The 17,395-nt window shown below is 41.4% G+C and overlaps 3 protein-coding genes across 3 annotated transcripts in view; 2 read left to right on the top strand and 1 right to left on the bottom strand.

Annotated features, from left to right (window-relative positions):
- Positions 1-5,754, bottom strand: part of LOC102508199 (protocadherin gamma-C4) — a 175,705-nt gene extending 169,951 nt beyond the window's left edge. The window contains exon 1 of the mRNA XM_032476975.1: positions 5,686-5,754. Within this exon, the coding sequence (XP_032332866.1) occupies positions 5,686-5,739 (54 nt within the window). The 5' untranslated portion in view covers positions 5,740-5,754. The remainder of the gene's footprint in view (positions 1-5,685) is intronic.
- A 3,039-nt stretch (positions 5,755-8,793) lies between these two features.
- TAF7 (TATA-box binding protein associated factor 7) lies at positions 8,794-11,091 on the top strand. Its single transcript, XM_014558960.2, has 2 exons — positions 8,794-9,078; positions 9,464-11,091. Exon 2 carries the CDS (start codon positions 9,522-9,524, stop codon positions 10,569-10,571), a length of 1,050 nt encoding a protein of 349 aa, XP_014414446.1. The 5' UTR covers positions 8,794-9,078; positions 9,464-9,521; the 3' UTR covers positions 10,572-11,091.
- Positions 11,092-11,235: 144 nt separating this feature from the next.
- On the top strand, positions 11,236-17,395 carry LOC102507700 (mitochondrial ornithine transporter 2). Its single transcript, XM_032476977.1, has one exon. It carries the CDS (start codon positions 15,724-15,726, stop codon positions 16,627-16,629), a length of 906 nt encoding a protein of 301 aa, XP_032332868.1. The 5' UTR covers positions 11,236-15,723; the 3' UTR covers positions 16,630-17,395.

Below are 17,395 nucleotides of genomic sequence, written 5' to 3'. Positions count from 1 at the left end.
TTGGAAGGCCAGAGAACAGTTTTTGGAAAGAGAATATGTGTTCCTGTATAACCAAATCTATATTTTCTCAGCTTCTCAAAGACAAGTATAATGGAGCCAAAGAGCAGACACTTAAAGATGCAGTGAACCTCCCTCAATGTTGCAAGGAAAGAATTCTTTAGTAGGAAACATAACTTTTCAGAACATGCATTAATAGGCACAAAGTTTGGCCCAAAGGAATTTTCTGGGCCAATGAAACAAATCAAAATACACATAGAAACTAGCAAGTAAACTTGTAGAGCTCCCCCTGCACCCCCAAATCCAACCAAAACCGATCATGACTGCTTACATCAGGATATTTATGAAATAAAGTGTTAAAACTCACACATATACATTTGAACCCAATGTAATATTTATGGCTTCACTGTTGGCACTACAGAAAACATCCAGTTGAAAGATGTTTCTGAGTTACCATGAAGAAATTAAAGACTGCAATATCTGAAGCCACATATAGACTGTAGGAATAGGGAAATCTCTTCCTGAAATGGAAGCAACTACAAATCCAGGCTTGGTCCACGGACCAGGCTGAAAGCAGGGCTGGAGGAACATCACAGGCACCGACCAGGTGATGACCAGAATCACTGCCAGGAGGAAGAGCACAGAGACCAAGTAAAACTGTAGCTCTGGTGGCAGGTGCCAGATGGTTGCTGAGGTAAGACTGCAACTCCTGCAAACCACAGGCAAAGACCAGCTGCAGCGTGATGGCTGTCGTCACTGAGCATGGTAACCAGCAAGCCCCAGAGAGCTGCGTCTGTCACCTGCAGTGCCACAGCGTGCATCCCATTCTTGTGTATCCTCAGGTTGAAGAATCAGAGCAGGTGGTCTGAAGCACCTGATAGGACAGTCAGGCATTGCACCCCACTCAGTACCCACCTTGGCGACCAGGCTGCACAGTATATGGTGCCCATGGAAGAGCGACACAACTTCCAGGTGCAACTGCCAGCATAGCATCTTCTGCGCCATTTTCACAGTGGTAGTCCACCATTACAGGCAGGCTCAGGATGACACCAAGCCCAGTCGAACCCTGGTCATGGTTGCAGAGTCAGCTCAAAGGTAGGCTGCGGTAAGCACTGTTGTGCTCTGCACTCAGTGACACGTTGGACAACAGCACCCAGGTTGCTGGTCAGGAAGAAAGAAGAGGCACTCAGGGCTCCAAGTTCAAGGTGGAAGCACTAACATGTGCAACGGAGGCTCTTGGTGAGTGTTCCTGGTCTCCAGGACTATAGTAGGCCTGTTGGAAAACTAGAGCATTTTTGTTAATCTGGGTTGTATGCAGGCCGATGCATGATGCATCAGAGGAGAGGGACAGCTTGTTCTTGTCGGTACATGGAAATTCTGATTCTGCTTCCAGTTTAGAATTCCATCTGTCAGTAGCTTACAAAGAATTCCACAGTAATTGTTAGAGATGAATTGTTGGCTGTGTGTTTGTTACTCTTTACAATATCTTTCACTTATCCCTTTAAGCAAGTCTCTTGAGTCCTGTTGTTCTGGTAAGTGCAACCACAGTTCTGATCTCTAATAGGACTAGACACTCAGTTGAAAGTCACCTGCACTGCATTATGGTTCCCAACCTCCATTTCAACCAGGATTGGGCCCTTAACTGTCTCCTGTCCTCTTCTACACCGTAGAAGAGGCTACGATGTAACTGTCACTCTTCAAAATCAAAGATGGTGCTTGCTATTATAGGATATATTCTGTATATCCTGTGGGACTGTGTGGGAAGTACAGGAGAACTCTACCTTAGGGGTATCATCTACGTCAGAAGGGATCACCTGAAGAATGTAGACAAGGAGGTGGAAGGCACGTCCTCCAGAAGGCAGACTCTGCTGTACTCTTTGTGGTTCAGTATGGGAGGGTTGGCTCTGGCATCCAAGATCCGTTTCATTCTCTGAGCTGTTCTGCTTCCTTCCCACCACTAAGTGGTGGCAGCTCTGCTCCTCCAGTCCCAATTTCTCTAATAACCAGGATATTTACTGCCCTTGTGCTCTCTTCTACTTCTGGCAGTGGGGGAAATGGTTAATTGAAACTAATCTCATAAATTTGTAGAGAATTATTTGCACCATCCATATCTACTGCAGTTTAGGAGTAAACTTTGCTCCTATTAAGATGTTTTCCCAGAATTTTCAAAACAAAATGGCCGCACTAAAAGCCTTATGTTATTTATATCCAGGATAAAAATACATTTATATGAAAGGCATTTATAGGATTTCCAGTAAAGTTTTCAGGTTCAGGGAGTCTAGGGACTTCCTTTGGCCTACCAGCTAGATCTATCCTGTCATTGTCTTGTTCCTCCCTGCTCTCTTTGCTGGCGGTAAAGACAGGCTTCTCAGCACTCACCCATGGTTCTGGTCACCGAGATGTAGATCTTTAGCAAAATTGCCCACTTTTAAGTCCTTGGTTACCTCTTCCAGAATCGGGAATCTTGCAGCGCATCTACTTCGCAGTTCACTCGAGTGAACACTGACAGCAGGAAGGAAAACAGTGCTTCCTGCACTCTCGCGCCCTTCCCAGTGGGAGGACCTCTTTCTGTGTCTTCTTGATGCTGCTTCGTAGGTCTGAATACATCTCGCTGCGGTTGCTGCCGGATACCAAAGTGCACTGGAAAGATAAGGCAGCGGCTCACCCTGAGTTGCCAGACCCATATATTTGGAAAAGATTCCGGGAGAGACGGTGTGCAGAGTCCCTTCCTGATGGGTTTCTCAAAAGTCTGCGGGGATCAGGGATCGCTGCGTCAGAAACGCCAGTGGATTCCTTTGTTTCACTCTAGCCACGGACTGGCCGACAGCGGCACCCAGAGGTCCAGGGCAATATCTACCGCCTGTTATTTCTGAAGGTCCTCACAGGAGACTGGATTTGCTTTATTTCTTGGACTTCCTTTACAATACTGGTTGGTTTAGTACAAAGGCTACAAGTCTCTATTTCTTTTTGACAAAATATGAATAAAATGCTCTTTCTACAAAATTTAAATCAAAATTTTAATTTATTAAAATTGACATCCACTTAAACATTCTGACAGAATTTCCCTCTTGACATTTCCTTTTGAAGAATACTACTGAAGCTTCCTTTTCTTAAAAAAAATTTTTTTTGAACACAGGACCTCGTGCATGCTAAACACGAGCTCTACCACTGAACTATTGCCACCTCCAACCCACTCCTACCCACCTATCCATACTGTTAAAAGACAAATATACTTTTTTTCTGTTTTTATTGTGATAAAATACACATAACATAAAATTTACCAACTTAGCCATTTTTAAGTGTACAGTTAAGTGGTATTAAACACATTTATAACATTGTGCAACTATCTCAATCATCCATCACCAGAACTCTTTTTATCTTGTAAAACTGAAATGTATACCCATAAAATGGTTACTCCTCATTCTCCCCTCTCTCCAGCCCTTGGCAAACACTGTCTACTAGCTGTCTCTATGATTCTGACCACTCTAAATACCTCATGTAAGCAGAGTCATACAGTATTTGCCTTTTTTGTAGTTGGCTTATTTTACATAACATAATATCCTCAAGGTTCATCTATATTGCAGCATATGTCATAATTTTCTTCCTTTTTAAAATAGTATGGAGGTTCCTCAAAAAATTAAAAATAGAACTACCACAAGATCCAGCAATTTCACTTCTGGGTATGTTTCTGAAGAAAATGAAAACACTAATTCAAAAAGATATGTGCACCCCTATGTCCACTGCAACATTATTTACAATAGCCAAGATACAGAAGCAACCTAAGTGTCCATCAATAAATGAATGGATAAGATGTATTGTACATTTACACAGCCATGAAAGAGAATGAAATCTTGCCATTTGCCACAATATGAATGGACCTAGAGGGTATTATTATGCTAAGTGAAATAAGTCTAACAGAAAAAGACGAACACTGTATGATTTCACTTACATATGGAATCTACAAAAGCAAAACAAATGAACAAATATAACGAAACAAAAACAGATTCACAGATACAGAGACCAAACAAGTGGGTGCCAGAAGGGAGAGGGGTGAGAGGATGAGTGAAAAAGGTGAGGGATATTAAAAATTTCCAATTACAAAATAAACGAGTCACAAGGGTGTATAGCATGGGGAATATAGTCAACAATATTGTAGTAACTTTGAATGGTGACAGATGGTAACTAGAGATACTGTGGTGATCATTTTCTAATGTATAGAAAAAGACTATGTGTATACCTGTAACTAACATAGTGTTGTAGGTCAATCATATCTCAAAAGAAAAAAAGGAATTTCCTTCCTTTTTAAGGCTGAGGAATTAGTTCATCATATGTACACATGCCACATTTTGCTTATGCCTTCACTGGTTGATGCACACTTGGGGTGCATCTAACTTTTAGCTACTGTGAACAACGCTGCTAAACATGGGTATACAAGAATCTCCTTGAGACACTGCTTTTAATTCTTTGGGAAATATACCCAGAAGTGGAATTGCTGGATCACATGGTAATTCTCTTTAATTTTTCTGAGGAAACACTGACTGTTTTTCACAGTGGCTGAACCGTTTTACACTCCCACCAACAGTGCACAAGGGTTTCATTATTCCATATAACACCAATATTTGTTACTTTCCTTTTTTTGGAGAGTAGTCATCCTAATGGGTGTAAGGTGGCAACTCATTGTTGCTTTCATTTGCATTTCCCCAATGATTAATAATGTTGAACATCTTTTCATGGGCTTACTGGCCAGTTGTATCTTTTTTGGAGTTACATACATACTATTAAAATCCCCCCAATAATCAGCTATTTCTTGTATACCATCGGTTACCTCTACAGACTGACTATTTATGTCCCCCAAAATTCACATGTTGAAACTTAATCAATGTGATGGTATTTAAAGGTAGGGCTCGTGAGAAGTGATTAGGTCATCAAGGTGGAGTCATCACGTAAAAGGGGCTGCAGAGAGCTCCCTCACCCCTTCCACCACGTGAGATTACAGCAAAAAAGACTACCATCTACGAACCAGGAAGCCTGCGCTCACCAGACGCCACAGCTGTCAGTGCCTTTATCTCAGACTTCTCAGCCTCCAGAGCTGAAAAATTAATTTCTGTTGTTTATAAGCCACTCAGTTTATGGTACTGTTACAGCAGCCCAAAAAGACTAAGACAGTTGCCCATGCCCTTTCATCTCTTCTAACACTTTCTTTTTAGTGTAGTGGGTCCACTCTCCACATACCTAAGGGGAAGGTGAACCCATTCATAGCTGTAGTAGGGTCTGATACTAAACCAATAGTGGTGATCTCACTCCTCTTGTCAGTGTTTAGTGAGGAATACTGGCTTAAAACAATTAATAATTTAAAAACTGAGCTTAGGGCAAGGTTTCTCAACCCTGGTAATATTTTGAGCCCGATAACTTAGTTGTGGAGGGGATGCTCTGTGCATTATAGGATATCTGGCAGCATCCCTGGCCTCTACCCACTAGATGCCAGTAGATACCACCCCCACAGTTGCGACAATCAAAATGTCTCCAGGCATCATCAAATGTCTTCTCCTCCCCACCATTTTGAAAATCATAGGCTTAGGGTATTCCGCTGGTGACTACTATTGAGCCAGGGATAGGTGTATAGTCTTAGTTAGACCAATCAAGTTGAAAGACAGATTCTGGTTAGGGAGAGACACTCTCTGAACTTACCACAGCCAAGAAAGGAAGTTCCCCAGTTACTTCTGTCAGATTTCTTATGACCATAGACTCTCGAAGTTTACAAGATGAGGGAAAAGCTGAAAGAATAACAAGTATAAATAAATGTTCATTCTCTAAAATCAGGAAGTTAAAACAATTTGTGCCAGGCCATGATTCTATCATGCCTAGAGGCAGCCATGTTTCTAGAACTGCACTGTTCAATACAGTAACCATCAGCCAGCCACACATGGCCACTGAGAACATGAAATGTGACTAGTCCAAAATGAAATGTGTTTCAGTGTAAAATACACACCAGATTTTGAAGATTTAGTACAAAATTAGAATGTAAAACATACCATTAACAATTTCTACATTGATTCTATGTTGAAATATTTTTGATAATTAGGCTAAATAAAATGCTACCGAAATTAATTTCATGTGTTTCCTTTTGCCATTTTAATGCAGCTACTAGATAATTTAATATTAAATAATTTAATAATGTGGCTTTCATCTATGGGTCATATTATATCTCTGTTGAACAGAGTTGCTCAAGACTACCTGGTTTTCAAAAACATTTTCTTATTGTTTAAACCAGTGTAAATCAGGTTGGTCTTTTTTCTATAGAAAGCATCACACTTAATACAAGAGACTGCAACATTTTGGCTAACGTGCTTTTCACTGTTTATATACTGCTAGAGCAATATATAAGGGTATTTGCTATTTCCTCACTCCTATAATTTAATTTTCTATCTCCAAGATACAAGCAAGGCTTCTCCCATAACCCATAATTTTTTAACACCCACAGTATAAGGAACTTGGAAGTTTATTAAAGGGAATTTTCAATCATATAGCATTAGCTTGATAGTGCTACTCCTTTATCATAGGTAGGAAGCCTTCTGAGCCTTGTTACTACTCTGGAGAATTTACTGCTACCCCCAAATCTTTGGTTCACTAGTATCACAGATATTCCATGGAACAATCACAGGAGTGTAATTCTTTCATCAACTCAAAGTGTTTCTGTATGTCAAATGGATTTGATAAACATAAACACACACACACACACACACACACACACACACACACACACACACACACAACTGCATGTATCAACAGACATTAAGGTAATGGTGACCTGGCAGAGCTCTTAGCTTTAGGATCAATGTAATTACCCTGCAAAAAAATAGCCTTCAGAAAACGTGTCAAACTCAAAAGGAGAAAATATGTTTCAAGATTGAAGGAGGTAGATACTTCAGGGGAAACTACAGTTGATCCTTTTAATTATTCCTGACAATCTTCTACTTAAAGGTTTACTAACTAAAATATATCATAATTTTGGCAAATCAGAATTGCATAGAATTTATCTCAGGTTATTTTCTGTGACAAAGATATTTGAACATCATAAAACTCATAGGCAATTAAAATGCAAAGCAATATATGGATAACCTTCTTGTATAAGCTGGGCCTCAAATTTTATAATCACAAAAAAGGATTATGCAGAGGCTAGCATGTTAAACTCATATCTATGAAATGCGTAAAATCTGGTACAATGAAGGGATAAGTACAGGGGGAAAATTTCATCTTCAAAAAGAGGAAAGAGAGAATCCTGGAAATACATCAGCTAACATTCTTCAACACATTACAGAACAAAGAACTAAAGTACAATTATGTGGAAGAGCTTAATTTTTCCTCAGACTTAACATAAAAAAAAAAATCAGACTGGTGCCAAGCCATTTAAATCCCCCCCATCATACATAGTCTCACAGTCTACTAAAAGCAAAGGCAACACATTCACACACACACTTTTTGCAAACTTCTCCCCTCATGATAATTGGCACTGTCCCTGACTGGAGAGGAAATGTATATAAAGTTGCTGTATCTCATTTTAATGTGACTTGGAATATATTTTCTCTCACAAATTATTAAAGAATTTGGGCTATATTTATATATATTTTTTCTGGATGGATCAATTCTTTCATTCAATTAGCAACTATTTTTTTTATCTCCCATGTTTTGATACTAGGCACCAGGACCAGATGAACAAAATATTACATTCCTGATTATCATGGAGCTTCCAACCTAGAGCAAGGGAGACAAGTACATAAAGAAATACAGTTAATTTTGTAGATGTTAATCACATTTTTAGTGAGTTCTCTTAAACTTAGATGCAGGTGTTAATATTTTAGAGGACAGAAATTAAATTTTAAATGACCTTGATGCTCTACCAAACTGATCCTATTAAAAAATAAATGGAAATGAATAGGAAGAAGTGGAAACTGTTACATAGTTAGGCTAAAATGCTATAAATACATGTTGATGAATAACTGACCACCCATACAAGAGGCAAGCAGAAAACAGTTCTCAAAACAGTAGAGGTGGAATTTTAAAAATTCCAAACTAATTTAAAAATTACTGGCAAATGACTGACAGGGAGTAATATTTGAATTATACTCTAATCAGACCATTCGTCTTTCAGATAACTGTCCTAAACGAACATGGGCCTCCAGAAGAACACTTACTTCTCTGTTACCATTTACATCTACGTCGAATACATTAAAAAGAGGAATCATCCTTGTTCCTTCTGAGGGCCTTCAAAACAGAAACAGACCCCTAGTCATAGGCCTCCTACGAACATTTCCATAACCAGCACACACAGACTTAGAACTACATAGTGGACAGCAAGTCCTCACTCCACTGATTTGGGTGTTTTAAAATCCACAGCATGGTTAGTTATAAATTCTTAGTTCGGCTCCAAATTGGATACAGCCCGGGGAGCATCCAGATGTTTCCAGGAAAAGGACGCTTTCCTCACGGACTCCCTATCTCCGGCAATCACCCGGAAGCCAAGGAGCTATCCGGCTTCATGGCGATCCGCTAAAAGTTCTGGCTTAGCGGGGGCAGGCCGGAGAATCTATGTCTTTCTTGGTATTGTTTTCTCTAAATATTTCCAAACCAACGTTCTTCACGAGAGTATCATCTTCATCGCGTAAAGCCAACTTCTCGCGAGACAAGTCACGCTGGATAGCGTAATTGTGCGTTGCGCCTGCGCGCGCCGGGGCAGTGCGCACTTCCGCCCGAGTTGTGCTGTCACTCATAGCCGCCTCCGGTAGCGTAGCGTTTTATTCTCCGCTGGGTCTGCAGCTCAGGACGGAGGTCTGCTGAGCTGCCGAGCTGCGCAGCTGAGGAGCTGCAGAATCTGGCTCTCGAAGCTGCGGATATCAGCGAGATTTCGTGTTGCCTGTCCTGAGCTGTTTCACTAATAATTAGTAGCGAATCGCTCCTGATTGCCGCGAGCCGGAAAGAACAAAGGAATCAAGAAGGAGACGCTCGGCCACGGGCCGCCTTGCTCCGGAGTGGCTTCTGCTCGCTCCTGTCCGGAGAAACTGGATTTATAATCGTCACTGGATTGTAAGTACCCGAGGCGAAGAGAGCTCACTACGCCCCGCTTTTTGAATATCTTTGTTCCGGGAGAGTTGTGGATTGGGAGTGTCTGCTGGGCCTTAGCTTTGTGTGCCGAAAATCATTCCGTAGCAGCCGCCATTTGCTTTCCTGCTAGCTAGCTCTCTGCGTTGTCCTGCAGCGGCATCTAGAGGTTGGAACTTGGCATTGCAGCTAAGATTTAAATGGACTTAATTGATTAAGGCAACGTGTCAGTAACGACTGCTATTCAGCCACAGCATACTTAGAAAGACTTGGGGCTTAATTTAAAATAGACGCTTAGCTGCTGTTGTACTTAGAACTGTTTGTAATTAAAATTTCAATTCATAGCGAACTGGTCTTTCTGTTGAAATAGGTGGAACTTTTTAGTGCAACAAGTGGTTATTAGAGAAGTGAGTCACCAAGAAATAAAGATGAGTAAGAGCAAAGATGATGCTCCTCATGAACTGGAGAGCCAGTTTATCTTACGCCTTCCTCCAGAGTATGCCTCTACTGTGAGGCGAGCAGTACAGTCTGGCCATGTCAACCTGAAGGACAGACTGACAATTGAATTACACCCTGATGGGCGTCATGGAATCGTCAGAGTGGATCGGGTCCCACTGGCCTCAAAACTGGTGGATCTGCCGTGTGTTATGGAAAGTTTGAAAACCATTGATAAGAAAACCTTTTACAAGACAGCTGATATCTGTCAGATGCTTGTCTCTACAGTTGATGGTGATCTCTATCCTCCTGTGGAGGAACCAGTTGCTACTGCTGATCCCAAAGCAAGCAAGAAAAAGGATAAGGACAAAGAGAAAAAATTTGTATGGAACCATGGAATTACTCTGCCTCTAAAAAATGTCCGAAAGAGAAGGTTCCGGAAGACAGCAAAGAAGAAGTATATTGAATCTCCAGATGTGGAAAAAGAAGTGAAGCGGTTGCTGAGCACAGATGCTGAAGCTGTCAGTACTCGTTGGGAAATAATTGCTGAAGATGAAACAAAAGAAACAGAAAATCAGGGCCTTGATATCGCTTCTCCAGGAATGTCTGGCCACAGGCAGGGCCATGACTCATTAGAACATGATGAGCTTCGGGAGATATTCAATGACCTCAGCAGCAGCAGCGAAGATGAAGATGAGACGCAGCATCAAGATGAAGAAGATATAAACATCATCGACACTGAGGAAGATCTGGAAAGACAGCTACAGGACAAGCTAAATGAATCAGATGAACAGCACCAAGAAAACGAGGGAACCAATCAGCTGGTTATGGGAATCCAGAAACAGATTGATAACATGAAAGGCAAGCTCCAGGAGACCCAGGACAGGGCAAAGCGACAGGAGGATCTCATCATGAAAGTGGAAAACCTGGCTCTCAAGAACAGATTTCAGGCTGTGCTAGATGAACTGAAACAAAAGGAAGACCGAGAAAAGGAGCAGCTCAGCTCTCTGCAAGAAGAGCTAGAATCACTCCTAGAGAAGTGAGGAGAGCTTTGATACTTAATTTCATTCCTGAGAGGGGTCAGCCTTGAAAGAAAAATTTTTGTTTCATTGCCTGGACTAGATAGTATATCTCTGCAGTAGTTCGCATTTCCTTCATTGCATTCTGTTCGATTTGTATAGTAGACAAATGTGAATTTCTATCTCATTTGTCTTTCACAACCACTTTGCTAGGTGTTTGCCCTGTAGAAAGTAGGAATGTATAGACAAATGTAGGAAAGTTGTAGAATTAGCGGAGTGAACAGTTCAACTTAGTAATTAATCGCAGCTTCACTAGAGGACTTTGTTACTGTTTGTCCATTTACCAGAAGCTGCTGTTGTTCCTGTGTGATGCCATTTGAGATGAGTAAGAGCCTAGTCTGGGGGCAGGGGAGCTTGTTTGCATATGCTTTCCCATGCTGTAGCTATTTTCCCAGCTATTCAAAGCAATTTTCTACATTTAGCATTGCAAATCATTTATAAGGTTGTTTAACACAATAAATAAAAGCAAGTAATTTTCACCTCATAATGAGTCTTGTTCTTTTAAGGGTAGTGGGTATCAGATCCTCTTCTGAGGTGGTTTCTTGGTGGGGTTTAATGGACTGACCAGTTGGATTCTGTTTTGTAGGAAAAGAAGCTGTTACGCTAGGTTTTAAGAAGAGGAACACAGCAGGGGCAAAGAAATTGAGAGATGTCATCTTGCATTATGTTTCCAATCCACCTGCTCCATTTGGAGGTTAGGAAATACAGAACCTCTTAACCTATCCTAAATTTTGTTTCAGCCTGATCTCACCACATCCTTTCACTATTTTCATTACACACTAAGCTTATTTACATTTTTCAAGGAATTTAATTACTCCTCTTCCTCTATAATAGTGTACTGGGATTAAAAACTCTGTAATGCACCTATCTTACTAGACTGTAAATTACCTGTTGTTCATGTCCTCACTAGGCTGTAAATTCACTGAGATTAGGCACTTTACCTCGTTAGTCACTAAACTTACTAAAGAATGGTAAAGAGATTAAAATCACAAGGTCAAGAGATGTATTGCCTGGGTTTCCATCCTAGTTTAGTGACCTATTAGATGAGTGATCTTGGGCAAGTAAATTAATCTGCCTCAATTTGCTCATCTCTAAAATGGAGGTGATAGTATTACCTACCTGAGGGCTCTTGAGTTGTTGGCTATTGAGTTGATAACATATAAAGGTCTTAGAACAATTCCTGGAATAAAAGTAAACTATTATACTAGAGTCTTTACATAATAGGGGTTAAATAATTACTTGAATTAAAGAGTGATCAAAGTGGTAGAAAAGTGTATAAAGAACTGTGTTTTACATGTGGTTGATTTCAGATTAATTATTCTAAATCAGAGTTTATAAATGACAGAAGCAGAGTTTGCTTCAAATTCATCGGCAGAATAAGTAAATTGAGTTGGTTTACTACTGTAGCTTTATTGCTTTTGATTTATTTATGGCTTGGCTTTGCACTAATATTAAAACCTCCATAATGAAGAGTAAATATCTGTTACAATAAACTTCAAAAGAGAAAAGGTTAACTGAAGAAGATTGGGATTCATTTCTCTTTAGGTAAATCCAGAGTTAGCAAAAAAGACTTTTCCCAGCTCCCTTGCCTGATGAGTATGATGTTCAGTTGGGCTGCAGTTTTCAGTATTTTTGAGTTGATGAACAGCTGAATTTTCTTTAATTAGTGTTTTAACATACAGGAATTAGAAGAGTAACTGAAAAATTTTAAGTAATGCAAAAATTTTGCAAAAAATACAAAGTAAAGTTGTCCCTTTCACACCAACTTTCCAGGGTAACTTTTTGAGATGTATTGGTCCAGGCCTTTACTTGGTGTACAATTAATTGTATACATATATATAGTCTTGTAAAGCAAAAAATATATATTGTTATAGATACTATTCTAAAACTTTCATCACTCAAAAATTTATTACGAGTATCCTTCCATATCAGCACATAGAGACTTCCTGCTATTTTTCGTGATACAGATTTTTTTTTCCCTTGATTTTATCCACTCCCCTATTGCTGGTCACTTACATTGTTCCATTTTAAATTTGCTATTACACAGAATGTTGCAATAAGCACATCAGTCTGGCTTCCATTTTGCATTATATCTATAGATTAGGTAAGTGGGATCTTTGTGTTCAGTTCGAAATGTCATAAAGCCTGACATTTTGAATTTGGAGAGCAAATGTTTATTTGAGATGAGAAATTTGGACAAATAGTGACAATTCATGTCTTTGAAGGACTGTGTCTTGACCTCTTGCTTATCTTATTATCCAGTAAGAATTCTGTGTGAAAACAGACTAGGAAGACTGCCCACCAAACATCAGCTATACTGGCCTTTCTGTACTTCAAATGCCCAGTTCTTTCTCACTACAGAGCTTTATTTAGCATTTACAGTTCCCTTTTCCTGAACAGTCTCTATATCCTCTCATGGCTAGCTTTTTGTTATTCACGCCTCAGCTCAAACCTCACTTTCTCTGGTAATCCTACCTGGCCACTCAATCTAATTGCTAGGGAACATGTGATGTGGGTGTTCACATCTAGTCAAGGGTGGTGGTCTTCACTGAAAAGTTGAAAGTTTCTTTGCCATTATTCTCCACGTATGCTTGGGAGGACATGTGCTTAAATTCAAAACAGAAGCATAATTTTGGTTAGTTAGAATCGGGAAAAAATGGTTTCAGATGCTTATGACTGCCCAGTGTCTTGGGCAGTGTTACAGTATTTGCTGAAGTGTGTTCTCTCCAAGTCCAGCTGTTAAAATACACTTTACGGAACTCAATCTCTTTCTGTCACTATTTGTGCAACTATGTCCGACAATTCAATGAAGGTAAAGACCATTTCCCTATTAATGCCCTACCTGGCCTTGATTATTAGTTTGGTTTCTCCAAAACATACATATATGAACTTAATACAAAAGTATCTCTTGTGTGTGTTTTTAAAAAATTAACAATGAACCATATGTAATTAATTGACAGTAGTTAAAACTGAATGCTCCTCTAGAAAACTTGATAGGACCTCCATAGTAAGTATTAAAATATGATTTTCCCTCATTGACTTTCCTGAGGGTGATACCAAAACATTTTAAAAAATCCCTCAAATATGATACGAAGAATTTAACATTTTTTTTCTAGTTTAAAATGGTGCATTGTTCTCACATATCTCTTTTCTCTATCAAAAAGCCTGCCAATATAACATAGTAAGCCCCAAGGACAAAGAATAGGAAATGAGACAACAGTGAATGAGAAATGTCAACCTGTTTTCAGAAGGGCAAAGCAGATGAAGAAATGATAATTGAGAAATCACAGAAAGTTACATGCTAAATGTCTGTAAGGGGGTATATGAAAGAGAGAGAGACACACACCCACTTGATATAGAAACTGTGAGACAATTTTTGTAGGCAAAGTTTCCAAGGAAGACGGAAGTGGGGCTGGAAACAGGATTCATTAAAGTGTGTTCACAGCTGGATGTGCAGGATCCCTATGTCACTCGAGGAAGCCAGGTAACTCTTACTTACCCATCCCACAGATGGAAAGTTTATTTTCTGGATAAATTGAACCAAAGGCTCAAACTCAGAGAAAGCAGGTCCAGATGAAGGCTGGGATGTATAACATTAAACAAGGGGGTTATGTGAAAATATGTTTTCTTTACTGCAGGATGTCACCCCTCTTACCCTATTTTGGTCTCATTAAATCAGTACCCAAGGCATACATCACCCCCAAACACACACAAACAGAGTCAAGACTGTAAGATTATTCTCTGAAGAAACCATGTGAGCCCAGAGAAAAGAAATCCAAATACTGACATTCGGGTATTCTCTAAACAAAGGCCTGGTCACTGTCTACCACTACACTAAAGTCTACCTATTGACAAACTATCCATGCACAATCTGCTTTTGGGTGCCACACTTTAAAATGTTAACTGGGAGCCAAAGAATCAGACAAGGAAAGCTTCCTGAATGGAAGAATCATTTCAGCACACCTGACAACTTCCCCATTTTGTTTTTACCCCCAAGGTAAAATACCGCCTAGAGCTTAGAATGTAAACCTTAAGAAAATTCGTTCCAAAGCTGGAATTATAAGGATCTGGGAGAAAAAGGTGGAGGTAGGCTACAGCGGTACCCACAATGATGCCCCAAACCACATCTTGCCTACTAGGCCTATGGTCATTGCTTTCCAGAATTGCTGCTGCATAAAGCTGTATGGCTCCTCAACAAGAACCATGAAGCGGCGCGAACAGCTCTGGAGCCACACAGCTCTCTTCTATCAAGTTTCTTAGCTCTATATAGATACGTTTTCCAACCCGATGGTACAAGGCCTTGTCCTACCTCTGGAAATGATGGGGACTCTGCGTCCCACCAGCTCGCAGGATCTAGGCTCAGATCCTAGGCGCGTTGCCACGAAACAGCCTTTCTCTAGCTCCGTAGGCACCGAGTAGCGGATCTGCCGGCCTCGGGCCTCAGCCAGCGTCACTAGGCGAGCAAAGGGCGAGACCCAGAGGGGCGCGGCGGGCCGGCACCTTTGCTGAGCCGCCATACCTCTCGGGAAAGGATTAAGGGTTTTCTGATTCAAAGGAGCCACGTATTCTCATGTAAACCGCTCCCCTCTCCCCCCAGTAGTTTGTTTGTTTTCCCTATTTAAAACCTGTTTCTGAGGTTGACCCTTTGACCCCAGTCACGGTCAAACGGGAGCACCCCTCCCCCCAGCCCCCGCCCAGTTTGATTTACCGAGTAGGAAATGCGGGCGGTGGAGGGGCAGGCCGAATAGGAAAGCCGGTGAGTAGCGGCGCCTAGCGGTTCCCGCTGAAATCGCAAGAATTTATCGAACAGCTTTCAATCGCTGGATTGTAGTCCATTAAAAATGTTTACCTAGTCTGCGCCCCGGCCGGGGGCGCGGGGATGGCGGGCGGCGCCCGGCAGGTGGCGGGCGGGGCGGGGGCCGCGGGGCGCGTGGAAAGGCGCGCGCAAGGCGGTCCGCAGGGGGTTATTTCAAGGCGCGCGGAGGGCGGCCTAGTCTGGGGTTAAGCGGCTTCTCCCGCGGGGGAGAGAGTCCAGAGTGGGCGTCGGGACATAAGACGCCAGTGTTAGGCTGCAGAGAGTGGCCTTTCCCGGGGACCAGCAGATCAGTGGGCGAACATGGAGTCCAATCCTGCCATCCAAGCCGCCATCGACCTCACCGCGGGGGCCCTCGGGGGCACAGCCTGCGTCCTGACCGGGCAGCCCTTCGACACCATGAAAGTGAAGATGCAGACGTTCCCTGGCCTGTACAAGGGCCTCATCGACTGCTGCTTGAAGACGTACTCCCAAGTGGGCTTGCGGGGCTTCTACAAGGGGACGGGCCCAGCGCTGATGGCCTACGTCGCAGAGAACTCCGTCCTCTTTATGTGCTACGGCTTCTGCCAGCAGTTTGTGAGTAAAGTGGTTGGATTGGACAAGCAGGCAAAGCTGAGTGATCTGCAGACTGCGGCCGCGGGTTCCTTCGCCTCCGCGTTTGCCGCGCTGGCCCTGTGCCCCACTGAGCTTGTGAAGTGCCGGCTGCAGACCATGCACGAGATGGAGATGTCAGGGAGGATAGCAAAAAGCCATAATACAGTCTGGTCCGTCGTGAAGAGTATCCTTAGAAAGGATGGACCCTTGGGCTTCTACCGTGGACTTTCGAGCACTCTACTTCAAGAAGTACCGGGCTACTTCTTCTTCTTCGGTGGGTATGAACTGAGCCGATCATTTTTTGCTTCAGGAGGATCCAAAGATGAACTTGGCCCTGTTCCCTTGATGTTAAGTGGTGGTATTGCTGGAATTTGTCTTTGGCTTGTCATATACCCCGTGGATTGTATCAAATCCAGAATTCAGGTTCTTTCCATGTTTGGAAAACAGGCAGGATTTATCAGAACTCTTGTAAGTGTTGTGAAAAATGAAGGAGTAGCAGCCTTATATTCTGGACTGAAAGCTACTTTGGTTCGAGCGTTCCCTGCCAATGGGTCACTGTTTTTGGCTTATGAATACAGCAGGAAGATGATGATGAGCCACTGTGAAGCATACTGAAGTGTCTTGGTGAACTCTGATCCAAGTACACATCTTTGAGGACTATAGTTTATCTCAGGGTTTCATGGAGCACCGGACCAATGCGGAATTATTTTTGACTTCATGGAAATTTTGTTTTTGTCTTCTCTTCTTATACTCTAAATCTTAAACTTTATGGAAGCACTTCTATTTTATGTCATATAGTTTCTGCCTATAATTGTATTGAAATAGAAAAGTTGCTCTTATGTTTAGTGGGATATCAGAGTGAGTGGGTACTATGTACTTAATCTCAAAGGGTAAATATAGTTGTACCGGGACTTTTGCATAAATCTGCACATGTGCCTGCAGTTTGGTTGATTATGTGTTGTGAGTAAATCACAGTTTGGTTCCATATTTAATCTCATGTCCCCGTGAAAACAATTAACTATGATTCATGAAGATGGTTATAAATGATTGCTTAATCCATTCAAGATGTAGGGTCTCTTTAAAACTCTGCTTAACATGTGCACTATACTAGCCAATTAAAAGTTTTTAAAAAGTTTTTGTGTGTGTGAAAACCAAAATACCCATCTTGATTTTTTTTGCATCTACAGTGTTTATTTTTTATTGATGTAACATTGTTTCATCTATACATTATTTTTCTACTGTATACCCTATAATGTGCTCACCACCAAAAATATATTTTTCATCCATCACCATAGAGTTGAGCCCCTTCATCCACTTTGCCCTCTTCCCATCCCTCTCCTCTGATAACCACAACTCTGTTCTCTGTAACTACATGCTTGTT

Source organism: Camelus ferus, chromosome 3 (genome assembly GCF_009834535.1).
Source record: "Camelus ferus isolate YT-003-E chromosome 3, BCGSAC_Cfer_1.0, whole genome shotgun sequence".
Classification (NCBI taxonomy): domain Eukaryota; kingdom Metazoa; phylum Chordata; class Mammalia; order Artiodactyla; family Camelidae; genus Camelus; species Camelus ferus.
This window is presented reverse-complemented; position numbering and strand designations above follow the sequence as displayed.